This window comes from Carassius carassius, chromosome 36 (genome assembly GCF_963082965.1).
Source record: "Carassius carassius chromosome 36, fCarCar2.1, whole genome shotgun sequence".
Taxonomy (NCBI): domain Eukaryota; kingdom Metazoa; phylum Chordata; class Actinopteri; order Cypriniformes; family Cyprinidae; genus Carassius; species Carassius carassius.
Genome location: NC_081790.1, coordinates 4,888,754 through 4,903,753, shown reverse-complemented (window position 1 = coordinate 4,903,753; position 15,000 = coordinate 4,888,754). Strand labels below are relative to the sequence as shown.

Sequence of the window (15,000 nt, the reverse complement as noted above, 5' to 3'; positions counted from 1 at the left end):
CTCACACAGCTGCTAACTAACTAACAAACAGAGGAGAAAAGTGCACCTAAACTAAAAAAAGCATGCATGATACAGTGTAGGAGAGCGGAGAACTAGGAGACGGATATCACAAGACACCTCAGAAGTTAAAGTGATGACTCCATGAAGACAGAAGTGAAGAACATAAACAACCCTTGAGGAATTTTAAAAGGAGGACAGATGTTGATGTTGTCCTGCTATATATAGAGTTTGCCCCCCCCCCCCAAAAAAAAAGCAAGTTACAGTTACACAGTTACATACGTCTTATATGTTATTAATCAGCTACCAATAATTTTCTACTACTATCATGTTTAGATTTTTACATATAAGATTATAAAATATATTTGTGAATATATCAATTTATATATATATCAATTTATATATATATATATATATATATATATATATATATATACACACACACACACACACACACACACGTGTAAATATTATTTTTATTTTATATGTATTAATATATTATACTTTATATTAAAAAAAATCTAATATGATATTTTATTAAATAAAATATTAAATTGATGTTATATATAAATGCAAACTTCGGCAGCTTCGTCAATAAATGCCTGGTTAAAAGCAGCAGTCCTTCTAAAGCAGTAATATTCCCATTCTCATCATCCTTACATCACTGTTTTTTTGTTAGCACTATAATGCTTCTGTGCAATAAAAAGGCAGATTAATTGACTAGTTGTTCAGTAAACTCGCCAACTAACACACAGACACACACACACACACACACACAGCTTCTTATATGTGGCATGTCCTCTACTACGACTATTTATGATTGCTGTGGTTTGGCTTGCTAAAAAACAACAACAGTGAGAATAGCTGTGATTCATTCTGTCTCTGTTTAGTAACAGAGAGGACAGAATGTTTTCCTTCTGTGATCTAGAGAAGGACAAGAACAGATGCTCTGTTTTTCAAGCTCATATAGGAGCGGCTCCCCTGGATTTCTGGCATTCTCAGACAGAAGCAGTGCTGCCCCCTGCTGCCAAACAGAAGACCCCACAAACACCCAGATCCACTAAAGAACCGGGCCAATCAGCTCTACTGGACCATCAGGTACCATTAAATACTGAAAGTGCATGACTTTGTGCATAAATAGCTAATAATGGCTAGGAGAAGGCCTCTACAACAAAATACTACTACTAAAATTTCTCCAACTTGGAAATAGAAACTATATATATTGAATCGGTGTCAGAGTTGCACATGAATGGGACAATGAATGGAAATACAGCCCTAAAAAGAGATTTCTGAGTACAAAGGACACCAGCTTGGACTGTGGGACATAGAGAATCTGTATTTTACAGTACAACACTGAGAAGCCACTCAAATGACATGTGTATCTAATTATATTGATGTGTTATTTCCTGATCAAGACTAACAGAGGCAGTTAACATCTAAACGGTCTTACAAAAAGTGCTATTTACCACAACAACTCACATAGGACATCTCAGTCATTTGTTTATGGGTGTACAAGTGCCTCAGGGTTTGTAGAGGAAGGATAAAGAAGAGTTTTTTCTGGACGTCTGTTAAGAAACAGCCGTGTGATTGATGACATGCTCTCATTTGCCCGATTGCGTATTCTAAATGAAATATAGGCCTTTTCCACAGACCTGCGGGCATTGATTTCCACTCAGCCCGTGTACGCCGTGTGTCCTTGTGAGGAAGATTTTAATGCTTCTCAAGGTGCTTTCATATTCGCTCATATTTTATAATTAAATTAGCCTGCATCAGACTGCCCAAAAGTCCAGACCAAACGTCACTGTGTTTGTGTGCATATATGAGACCAAAGGATGAGTGTGTGTGTGTGTTTGTGCGCGTATGAAAGTGTTGGCTGCTATAATCCTTTACAAAGTCAGAAGTTGTCCTATTGTAATTTCTCCACATAATATATCTTTATAAATGTTCGAAGGATTCATACAAGTACATGCATCCCAAATGCTAAATTATACTCTATGCTAATTGCATTTTAGGAATAAGAATTATGTTTTTTACTTTACTTTGGAACAATTTGTCATTTTGATGAAATTCCAAAAAGTAGGTTTTGTTAGATTTCAGCACCTTGCAAGGAAACCTTTTTTTTTTTTTTTTTTTTTGCAACACCGACCCCAAAATTTACTAAAGAGGATAAAAACCTATGAGATAAGGTTTCAAATTGAAAATGTAAATGTCCAAATTATTTCTAAGAAACAGGTCATTTTCTTTTACCTGTGTATGTTCTCCTGACTGGACGGAATCACACCTAGGTTGGCGACAGACACCACCTTTCTGTTCACTGATTGGCTGGAGACGTTCTCTGGCGTCATGGTAATTGTTGCTGATGACTCGTTCATGCCCAACAGTTTACCTGAACACAAAAATAAACATTAACTTTACACTAGTAATAATCTAGCCTCTCCAGAGCAAATCAGGAAACGGTTCAAAAAATCAGCAATTTGCACAATTTGTGTTTGTCTCATTATTATTTTATATAAATTGTTCGGGGAGCTCAAGTTGGATGCAAACTTAGGAGGGCCATTGGTAAGTTTTGAGCTTATACAGTTTCTGTTGTATATAGCAGCAGGTACTTTTTTATGAATTTGAAAGAGGAAAAATGTTCAAAAGTGTAGATTTTTAACGTTTCCAAAAGTCTTATGCGCAGCAAAAACATTCTATTACTTACAGTGCACATTATTTTCAGTATTTACTCCAGTCACATGATTCTTCAGAAATCATTCTAATATGCTGGTTTGCTGCTCTAGAAACATTTATTATTATCAATGTTTTAAAAAGCTGCTTAATGTTTTGGTGAAAATGCGATTTTTTTTAATTCAGAATTATTTAATGAAAAGAAAGTTCAAAAGAACAGCATCTAAAATATAAATATTTTGTAACATTATAAATGTCTTTAATGTCACTTTTGATCAATGTAATGCATCAATTTCTAATGAATCCCAAACTTTTGAATGACGATATGCATATAATAAAAATTGTCATGCTAAAAATAATGCCAAAAAAAGTTCATTAAAAAAAGCTATATTTAAGTAAAACGATTTGAGAGGTACTAAGGAGGGACTTGCAACGTTAGTTTTGTGTAACCAATATACCAAAATTTCTGTATGTCTTTTCAAATGATTTTTCAAAGTATCTTAATGTGCTCCACTGGATGACTGAATTTTCATTTCTGAATGAATTATCTCTTTTAAAACCTTAAAACTTGAATCGATGTACTTAAACTAAAGGAAACGCTGTTCTGCATAAACAGCTTAAAAATGAAAGTGTACCTCTGATTCGTAGCACGACAAACCTAGCATGTATACGTGTGCATTCTTTCATATGTAACATCTGACGCGCACAGAACGAAAGATACTGGGGGTCAAAACAATCTCGGCCTTCGGTAAGAGCATGTGTTATTTGTGAGATGTGTTGGACCACTAGACTTGATTAAGACCAAAACAAGTGGAGAAACGCTGTGGTCGTACAGGACATTAGCTGGAGACGTGAATAAGCCTTGTCGAACGGTAACAAGCACATAAAAGCAGCACGCCGCTGCTCCTTAACAAGCTTCTTCAGGGAAACACGCGCAGACAATATGGCTTAATGCGTCCAAACTGGACTAAATGAAAATGTTGTGTTGCACGGACTGGGTGCTTTTCTTTCTGAAAGGCACAAACTGCGACCCACTTCAGCTTGGCTTTCAAACGCTGCGAATGAGAGAGTGCACAGTGATACGTGCAAACACACACACATGCACACGCTCTCTCGTTTAGGGGGCAAGGTTTTGAGAGTGCTCATTTAAAGTCTTAAATCTGTCCATTAGGCTCTATTGTAGAGAAAAAGTGGAGTAAATAAATATAGCGCGGCTTATGCTAAAAGCCTTTACCACAGCAACCAATTAAGAATAAATGATTGGCTATAAAAAGAGCCTTACTTCCTGTTCCTCGTCTGTAAATAGTGAGGCAGGAAGCACTCTCTTCACTCATTAAAATGTGAGCGTACGCGTGTCGTCCCGAGTGAAGGTATAGGTGGCTCTCTAAAAAGACAAGGCAGGAATCCATTGAGTGTAAATGAAAAATCAAACCCGCCATTTCTTTCGAAGAGCGTCTGCTTCATTATGTCGGCCTAATGTTGGGCCGTAAAGTGGAGAAAGGTATTCGAACGGGCCAGTTTGTGTGTGTGTGTATTCCCAAAAGGTATCCGAACAAGTCAGATAAACGCTAAACCAAGCTTTTCACTTCTTGGTTTCCATTTATTTGGTTTTCTCGTGCTTGTGTTTGCTTTTATCAGCTGAAACGGTTTGTTACTTGAAGGAAGAGGGAACAAATTTGACCAGAAAAAGTTTAAAGGTGAAGTGTGTATTTCTGCATTAGTAACGTTGACATGAAAATGAACAAATGACTGTTTTCAAACAGGTTTCCATACCCAGTCTGTCACTGGTCAGAATAAATTGACAGCCCTACCCCAAATTGATAAAACTGGTTAAGACATCGGCTGTATATTTCAAAGTCTGAAACTTCCCTAAAACAAACACACACCAAAAAAAGATTAAATGTATTTAAAAATTCTCACTCAAAAACTGCATTCTCCAATAACAACAGGAAAGCATGACTTTTATATTAAATATTTGGTATATTTTAATAAATGACTATTTTTAAAAAGGTTTCACCTACCCAGTCTGTCATTGGTCAGACAAACAGATTTCATTCAAAATACACTCTTAGGAAAAAAAAGGTACAAAAGATACCTTTTCAAAAGGTACACTTTTGTACCTTATAGGTACTAATTTGTACAATTTAGTTTCTATTCAGTTGGTCACTCTCGTCGGTGACCGATGAAATTACGATATCCCAATTTTGTCGGTCACCGACGTGACATCTCCATTCCCTCCTTCAGGGAACGAGGGTTACCATACGTAACCAAGACGGTACTTATATGCATCTTTAAGGTACCAATATGGACTCTTTAGGTACAAAGTTGTGCCTTTTGAAAAGGTACCACCCCAGTGACAGCTTTTGTAGCTACTTTTTATTTTGATATTTTCCATTTTTACTTTAATTTTAAAGTTGTAGTAGTTTGGTTTTATACTTGTCATTTTTATAATTTTTTAATCTAATAATTTTTTTTTTTTTTTTACATTTTATTCCAGTAAAAATTGTTATTGCCATTTATTTAGTTACAATTTATTTAGTACATTAAATTATTTCAACATTCATTTAATTTCTTGTATCAAAAATGTTTTGTTTTTTTCCGTAAACTATAATAACCCTTATTTATACTACAGTATCTAGAACTTAGTATCTAGAATTTACACTTTCAGACTGCCATTGAAAGTGAACAGTAAAACGTATTTTAAAGCTGAAGTAGGTAACTTTTGTAAAAATTGTATTTGTTAAACCTGTCATTATGTCCTGACAGTAGAATATGAGACAGATAATCTGTGAAAAAATCAAGCTCCTCTGGCTCCTCCCAGTGGTCCTATTGCCATTTGCAGAAATTCATCCGCTCCCGGTAAGAAACAACCAATCAGAGCTGCGGTCCGTAACTTTTTTTGTGTTCAAGATTTACAAATTGTATATAATAAGCGAGTACACCATGAATCCATTTTCCAAACCTTGTTTTTAGCCTGTCCTGAATCACTAGGGTACATCTATAATAAGTGTTTATATTCGGACTATTTTAGATTGCTTCGGGGGTACCGCGGCAGAGTAACCCGGTACCTTTGTGATTCTTCATAGACATAAACAGAGAGAAGTAGCTCCGGCTACAATGTTCTTCCGCAAGACGCAAGCAGTTCTGTTTATTAACCGCTAGAGCGTCAAAAGTTACGGACTGCAGCTTTAAGATTAAAAAAATTGTAAATTTGCTCTGGACAATGTAAAAAGCTAAGAGAGCAGATGTTTTAAAAAAAAAAAAGTGTTCATATCAATCAGTTTCTCGCAAAATAATGCTTAAACATTTAGGACCCCCGGGGTCCTGCGGAGAACACATCAGACACGTCAGTTCTAGTACTCCTTGGACAACTTGTGTTGGTTGAACATGTGAAGTATACTGTGTGTCAGATTTGCCTGTCTGAGCTTTCTGCATCAGCGGTTATAATCAGAGGGACAGTTCAAAGAGCAGTGACAGTATTTCATGAGATATTTTCTGTGCGTTTAAATAACCAGATTTAAATGTAAAGAGTTTTTCAAACGTTCACGCCTGTCACCAGCATTCAGCTTGTTCATCAACTAAACATCACAAACATGGTAAAACAAGTGGTGAACATCTGAACTGATCATATGCAGTTTTTCAAGGAAGCACTGGTTAGTCTGGGCAATACATTGAATTTTAATGATATATTTGCAATAGCAGAAAATTATCACCACAATTTCAAAATGACTTCTTTTTTTCTTTTCCTCATCAAGTTTTCTAAAGACTGTCATTGAACTAGTTTCTTAACCATCCTTACTTCACAACTTGCATGATGATGTAAAGAACTAAATGTTTTAATACAGTCTATGACCATCTTTTGAGTTTGTAAGTTCAATACATTTCAGTGAATCAAACTGTCTGAATCAGTAAATCGGTTAAAACATTTTTTGCAACATTTAACAACTTGGACACTTTTCAGTGCACTGCTACATTCATAAAAAAGGTATCATTCTTCTGTGTTAATCTAGATTAATCTATCTTAAAATGGCTTTCATTAAAATCCTGTGTACAATTTCCTTATTTTTTGAGAGTGGTGTGTACTGTAGATGTTTCTGAAGAAGTGTTATTTCTTGGTGTTTACAGCCTCAGTGTTGTGTTGTGGAAGTGCTAAGAGGTGTTTGTCTTACCCTGCTCTTTGCTGAAGTCTGCTTCACTCACGGTGATGGGCAGCAGCAGCTCTCCTACCGCAGGCTGGATGGACACGCTGAATTCATCTTCTTTAGTACTGAAAGAAAAGAGAACAGAACCATAAGGTCACCACACACCTGTCCATCTTTTTTGTGTTTCCCTTCTAAATAATCACTACTCATCAAAAGTTTGTGCACTTTGTAAGAGTGTTTAGGGAAAAAAAGTATTACTTTTATTAAGCAAGGATGCATTCAAATGATCAAAAGTGATCGAAAACACATTAATACGGCTGAAGTAAATTTAATATACTTTTGAACTTTTTGAACCAAATGGTGAAATTGTGATGAAACGATGGATTTGCTGGAATCACAAGCAGTTCTGTCTTGGCAAGGTTGAGTTGAAGGTGATGGTCCATTATCCAGGAAGAAATGTCTGTTAGACAAGCTGAGATGCGAATAGCTACCGTCGGATCATCAGGATGGAATGAGAGGTAGAGTTGAGTGTCATCAGCATAGCAGTGGTATGAAAAGCCAAGTTTCTGAATGACAAAACCTAATGATGCCATGTAGACAGAGAATAGAAGTGGTCAAAGAACTGAGCCCTGAGGCACTCCAGTAGTTAGATGTTGTGACTTGGACACCTCACCTCTCCAAGATACTTTGAAGGACCTATCTGATAGGTAAGACTCAAACCATTGAAGTGTGGTTCCTGAGATGCCTTTTGCCAGTAGGGTTGATAGGAGGATCTGGTGGTTAACCGTGTCAAAAGCAGCGGACAGATCAAGCAGAATAAGTACTGAAGATTTGGATTCTGCTCTTGGCAGTCTTAGAGCTTCAACAACTGAGAGCAAGGCTGTCTCAGTTGAATGTCCACTTCTAAAGCCAGATTGGTTGCTGTCAAGGAGGTTGTTGTGTGTGATAAATGTAGAGACTTGGTTGAACACAGCTCGTTCAAGTGTTTTTGCAACGAAAGGAAGAAGGGAAACTGGTCTGTAATTCTCTAAAAGAGATGGGTTGAGGTTGGGTTTCTTAAGTAGTGGAGTTATACGTGCCAGTCTAAATGATGAGGGAAAAACACCAGTGTGGAGGGATGTGTTGATGATGTGAGTGAGTGCAGGTACAACTGCAGGAGAAATGGCTTGAAGGAGATGAGATGGAATAGGATCAAGCGGGCAAGTAGTAGGGTGATTAGAAAGGATGCGTTTTGAGACTTCTGCCTCAGAGAGTGAAGAGAAGGATATAAATGAGTGTAAGTTTGCTGGTGATATGAGCTTAACTGATTGTGGTGTGGAAAAAATTGTGCACTAATGTGTTTAATTTTATTAATGAAAAACGTTGCAAAGTCGTAAGCTATTAGAGATGAAGCAGGAGGGGGAGGAGGAGGACAAAGAAGTGAGGAAAATGTTTTAAAAACCATGCGAGAGTTAGACGAATTGTTAATTTTGTTGTGGTAGTATGTCTTTTTAGCAGCGGAGACATTAGCAGAGAAAGAAGATAGGAGTGACTGATACACATTAAGGTCAGTAGTATTTTTGGACTTGCGCCACACCCTTTCAGCAGCTCTAAGCTTAGAACGGTGTTCGCGTAGAACATCAAATAACCAAGGGGCAGAAGGGGTGTTACAGGCTGGCCTGGAAGATAAGGGGCAAACAGTGTCTAAACAAGATGTAAGAGTGGAGCAGAAAGTATCAGTAGCACTGTTAGCATCCAAAGATGCAAACAGTTTAGGGGAAGGAAGTGAAGATGAAACCACTGTAGATAGCCGGGAGGGTGAAAGTGTGCGTAGGTTACGTCGAAAGATGACATGTGGAGGGGTAAGTGATGTGTCAGGGACCATGTTGAGGTTAAGAGTGAGGAGGAAGTGATCCGACGTGTGCAGTGGAGTAACCAGAACATGATCAGTAGAGCAGTGTCGTGTATAAATAAGGTCCAGTTGGTTGCCTGATTTGTGCGTAGCAGTAGTTGACACTCGGTTGAGATCAAAAGAGGCAAGCAGAGTGTGTAAATCAGCAAACAGAGGTTTATCTAACTGAATGCGATTCAAAGGAGCTGTTGATACCCAAAGATGGTAAAGGATTAAATTTCCAATCATTAGAGATGAGCAGACCAGTACCTCCACCTCTTCCAGTCAAACGGGGGGAGTGGGAAAATGAGAAATTATTGGAGAGTGCTGCAGGTGTAGCAGTGTCCTCTGGTTTGATCCAGGTCTCTGTTAGGGCAATGAGATTAAGCTTTGAATGATTAATAATAGAAGTAATGAAATCGGCTTTGTTTACAGCAGACTGGCAATTCCAGAGACCAATAGAAAAAGAAAGTAGTGTATTAGCAGATATAGGCAAAGTGTGCAGATTGTTAAGATTGCGCTGTCTACATTGTGTGATGTGTGGTTTGCGAGTGGTAGTGATAGTAGGGATCTGGAAACACATAGTAAGATTTGGTTATAAACAAAAAACAATTGAAACAGAAATGAAACAAGGAGAAGGAAAAAGAGATTAATCAAAGCAATACCGTGGAGTCGCACGGTAGAGTCGATGGTCTTTACACTCTTCGGTCTTCACACGAGGAGGGCTTAACTAAAGGGCTACCGCGGGAAACTAATCTTTTTTTTTTAAACCCGACAAAACGGAAATTGAATTCAGCTGAACGCACTTTACTGTTTATTACAACAAAGGTCTAAGCAAGCGCACAACACTGACAACGTATGCGATAGAGTACGAGACCAAACGCAGCACGTCTCAACACGTCAAATTACACAATTTGTAATTAAATATAATTTTTTATACAATAAATGCAAACGTAAGAGACTTCTAAACACATTTAAAAATCTAACCACAAATATTTGAACAGCAGTACATATATGCTATTTAATACAATATAAAGTATGTAAAATTTTATTTTATGGACATTTTATGTCTACTTAAGGAATGTCTTCTTCAGCTCAGTAATGCGATATATTTTGACATTTCTGAGTGAGGAAAAAAGACCAGGAATATGTAGAAAGTAAGTAAATAGGATAAATTCTGATGTCACATGAACTAACAAGTTGTAACAGTATTTCACATTTTTTGAACAAGTCAAAACATTTTACATCCACGAGAGCGACTGAAACACAATCTATTTGGTTTTCGGACCCTCCTCTCATCCCAAAAGAGTAAAAGAATAAAGTTATTGATTGTCAGCTTTGCCAATTTACTTTGTAAGTAGCCAATTAGCTGAGAAACAGAACTGTTATTACCAACCTACTGGATCAATCATCACTGATCCGCACAGAGAAAGAAAGAAAGAAAGAAAGAAAGAAAGAAAGAAAGAAAGAAAGAAAGAAAGAAAGAAAGAAAAAAAATGGCAAAGAGAAGGATGTAAGTCATTTCTATTTTCATATTGATTAGCATCATCAATGTTTGTGGCCTGCCATGGGAAAGATGGCTGTCAGGTACTCTGACAAAAAAAGACTGAAATCAGACTTTAAGTTGCCATCATGAAAAGCGGCAGGCTGAGAAATAGGAAGCCAATAAGGAGAGTATCCAGGAGCAGGAGAACAGGGGCACCACAGAGATCAGGTGATGAGGGGAAATGGGCTTGAAAAAGATTCAGAGACCAAATAAGCATGCTAGGGATCAATGTGCAGAGTAAATCCAGGTATTACTGTCTAATACGGCATAATCTCTTGACGTAGCTGTGACGGAGAGCGGCCAAATCCCTCCTTAAACTGACTCCTTGAGCTCGGCTTTGGTCCAGGGCCACAGACATGCGTGCAGGCCTGACCTGCGCCCACTCGTCTCCATGTCTTTGAACTCACATTGGCTCCATTAGCACACATAATCTACCGGTCGCCCGCTCACTCCCTCCCTCTCTTCAGCTCGGCTGTTTATGGTGATGTTATTCACACCTGGCTATTTCACTGTATCGATCACAAAAGCCTCCGGCATAATCGGAAAAAGAAAAAACAATTACAAGCTTTGTGGAGAAGTGTAATCACTTTAAATTAGATTATTTTAATGTAATGTAATGTAATGCATATTATTACCATTCACAAGATCCGGTAATAACTTATTTTTTAAAACGTATTGAAAGGGGTAACAATTAATTTGGTCTTATTTTGACCCTGTGTAAGGGATAATGAACAATACTAATTTAATCTGTATAATGACATGCTAGCGCCATCATAACGTGGACAGATTGTGAGTGTGTATTAATGTTTTTGCTGAACATAGTTTTTAGAGGAAAGCAAACACCATCGTGCCTCGTGCTCAGATGTGTCAAAGTGGCCTGATATAAGGGTTTTAGTGCTACTGAAGCATAATGACTCGAGGTAAGGATGGAAATTGCTAGCGATTTAAAGATTGTGGCTCCTCTTAATGTTTGCTGTATATGATATGTAGTGAACTGTTACCACAGCTGGAAGTTTGCAGCTTGTGTGGAGTCATTGAAGTCAACGCCCATGGACACGGTTACTGACGCCTGCGGCTCCAAACGCTCTGAAGACAGAGAGAAAGATCTGTCAGCACACTGTCTGAACAATCAAAACCATAAGATCAATCTAATTCTGCAGAGAGAAAAAAAAAAAAAAAAAGAGAGAAGAATGGATTGGAAGTATAAAGGATACACTAAAGGAAGTAAAGGAGGATGGATGGATGGAATGAAAAAAGGAAAGAAGGGCAAAAAACAAAGGAACAAATGAGGGAAGATGGAAAAAAGGGATGAAGGATAAGCGGAAGGAAGAAAAGAAAAAACTTATGGAAGAAGGAAGTAAAAATGGAAAGAAGTAAATGAGGGGAAAGCAAGGTTGGAAGGATGGAAGTAAAAAAAAAAATAATGAAGAAAATAAAAAAGCAAGGATGGATAGAAAGAAAGGAAGAAGGATGAACTAAAGGAGGGGAAAAAAGAAGCAAGGGTGGATAGAAAAAATAAAGGATGCACAAAAGGAAGTAAAGACAGAAGGATGGGAGAAAGGAGGGATGAAAAAAAGGAAGGGCAAAACACAAAGAAAGAAAAAAAGCAATATGAAAAAGTGAGGAAGAATGAGCAGAAGGAATGAAGAAAAGAGAAAGAATGAACTGAGGGGAAAAAAAACATAAGAATAGAAGGAATTAAATATGGGGATGCAATGTCAGAAAAAGGGAAGAAAGAAAATAGATGACTGAAGGAAGGAAAGAAAAAAGCGAGGATAGATAGGAAGATTGAAGGATGAACTAAAGGAAGTAAAGAGAAACAGAAGGAAGAATAAATGGATGGAAGATGGAAAAAAGTAGGAAGGATGAATAGATAGAAGGTTGAAATGGATGAAGAAATTTAATAAAGAAGGGATGAAGCATGGAAGGAAGTAAAGAAGGAAAAGAAAAATCAGAAGGATGGGAGTAAGGTAAAAGGATGAAAAGCCAGAAGAAAGAAATTAAAGAAGGAATGCAGTAAAGACAGCCAGGATACTGGAAGAAATAATGAAATCCAGGAGGGAAGGAAGAAAAGACAAAAGAGAAGGAGGGGGGGGGGGGGCAATGCAAAAAAGAATAGAAAGAAAGGCCAAAAGGAAGAATGTTAAGAAGGTCAGAAGAAGTTAAAGAAAACCACAATGATGGAAGGAAGAAATAACAGAATGAAGGAAGTAACTTAGCAAGAAAAAACAGAAGAAAGGAACAAAGGAGGAAGGAATAAAGGAAAAAATGGAGAAAGGAAGAAAGGACAGAAGGAAGAATGGAAGGAAAAAGATGGGAGTGAAATAGTTGGTGCAAAGTTGAACTGTGAAAGTGCACCAGTGTAAAGAAGCTTGATGTGTTCTTGATCCCTCCCAGCCATGAAATTCATCTTTGTGATGCTTTAACAACACAAGCATGGTTCAAATTAATGTTATAAACCCCAAACCTGTCCTGTGAATGACTAAAACTGCTTTGAGACAGAGAACGAGACAAACATAGGGAACCACTGTGAGCCGTGTGTCTGATGAGAGGACCTCTGCTAATCGATACACTGGCTGAAATCATATCAGCCGCATTAATACAGGCTGAAGGAGGGAGAATGTGAAAGTGTGTGTGCTGGAGAAGTGTCAGCTGGACAGTCCGATTAATAACTAAAATTTATCAATGTCTAATTTTATTGTTAATAGTTAATAAACACGTTAAAAATACATGGGTTGCCTTTTTGAATTCTACAAAATTTAGAAGCTCTGTGATTAAGACGAACTGATTAAAATTGACATGACAATCAGAGAAAGAAAGATTAAGCTAAAGGTTGAAAATAGGACCACAAAAGTGGAAGAGACAAAATATGAACCAATGTAAAAATAAATACCTAAAGCAAAAACTTTATTAAATAAATAAATGAAAATATCAAAGCACAAAATAATAATAATAATAAATGCCGGTAAAACAGAAGTAACTAAAAAAATAAAATAAATACTAATTGTAAAAAACAACTGTACTAATTATAATGTAAAAAACACCTATAATTGAAAAAAAAAAAAAATTTAATAATCCAGGAATCGATAAAAAAAAAAATTATTCAAATAAATAAATTGTAAAAAATAATAAATAAATAAATAAATAAACCGTTAAAAAGTAATTAAAACTATTAACACTCAGTGTAAAAAAATCAACTATAATTAATCACTGTAAAAAATAATTACTGAATGAACAAATAAACACATAAATACCCTAAGTAAAATAAACACCAAATGTAAAAATATATATATAATAATAATAAAAATAAATAATAATATAAATGACCAATGCACAAAACAATAATAATACCCAACATAAAAAGAGCAACTATGATTAAAATAAATAAATAAATATGAAAGTAAATACCGTATTTTTCGGACTATAAGTAGCACCTGAGTATAAGTCGCATCAGTCCAAAAATATGTCATGATGAGGAAAAAAACATATATAAGTCGCACTGGACTATAAGTCGCATTTATTTAGAACCAAGAGAAAACATTACCGTCTACAGCCGCGAGAGGGTGCTCTATGTTTTCAGTGTAAACTACAGGAGCACTGAGCAGCATAGAGCGCCCTCTCGCGGCTGGAGATGGTAATGTTTTATATTGGTTCATTTCTCTTGGTTCATTTCTCTCGGTTCATGTCAAATTAATTTTGATAAATAAGTCGCACCTGACTATAAGTCGCAGGACCAGCCAAACTATGAAAAAGTCCGGAAAATACAGTAAGCAGCAGTTGCCAAATAGTTGTTGATATTGATAAGTGTGACTGTTCATGTTGTACTGTTCTCATGTTTGTGCCAATTTCAGAATGATTTGTACTTCAAACTCTTCATTCAAAATCAAGAAAGAGCACAGCAATCCGGATCTCCATGTTATGACCCCTTTGCATCACACATTCACAGCTAGTCTTGTTCATCTCCACTTATTCACGTGTAAAGCTCACCGATAGCATTAAAGCGGTGGATGTTTTGTCCAGCTGAACTCTTCTCAGAGATGTGGATGTTCTCCAGGGCTTGGTCACTACTGTTGCTTAGCGTCAGCTGCAGGGATACCATGCTGTTGCCATAGATACAGGGCTGCCGGGTGAAGCGGTACTGGGCGGACAAACCTTTACCCGTCATCCTGTGGAGCAGCTCATGGGAGGTTTCCGGCACAAACACGGGAGAACTCGCCTGCAGGGAGACACATACATGCCAAGAAATGGCGTCAAACTGACAAACGAGAAATACATAAAGACAGAGAAGAGAACACCTGCAGTTGGCAACAAACTGATCAGAAGCAGTGCCTTCTGGATAATTTGTGGTGGTAAATAAGTCATATTCAAGACTATAGTTGGGTTGCATTGTTCCTGAATGTGTTTGGTCCAATTCTTTTTTTTTTTTGTCTGACCAATGGAAAATCAGGAAACCTGTATGAAAACAGTCATTATTTTGGCAATTAATCAACAATTTTTATTTTTCTGTCTGACCCATGGAAAATTATATAAAATACTTATTTGCAAACAGACAGACATGAAAGTAGAAAGAAAAAGGAAGTACATAAAGAGCCACTATCAACGCATTTCCTCCTCTTAATAAAGCCACCTTTTAACTTTTTATCTTAATGCAAAATCTCTGAGACACAGATGAAGATGATAGAGAGGCATAAAGCCATTTTCATTATAAACACATTAGCAAAACATCTCGGGAAACCTTAGCAAAATGCCTATATAATGTTAGAGTAATGCTAGGATGC

The 15,000-nt window shown here is 36.9% G+C and overlaps 1 protein-coding gene across 1 annotated transcript in view; it reads right to left on the bottom strand.

Annotated features, from left to right (window-relative positions):
• Window positions 1–15,000, bottom strand: part of LOC132116973 (AP-3 complex subunit beta-1-like) — a 67,208-nt gene that overhangs the window by 9,890 nt on the left and 42,318 nt on the right. Inside the window, exons 23-26 of the mRNA XM_059525914.1 lie at window positions 14,210–14,438; window positions 11,224–11,308; window positions 6,834–6,931; window positions 2,245–2,383 (exon numbers count right to left, since the gene is read on the bottom strand). Of these exons, the coding sequence (XP_059381897.1) occupies window positions 2,245–2,383; window positions 6,834–6,931; window positions 11,224–11,308; window positions 14,210–14,438 (551 nt within the window). The remainder of the gene's footprint in view (window positions 1–2,244; window positions 2,384–6,833; window positions 6,932–11,223; window positions 11,309–14,209; window positions 14,439–15,000) is intronic.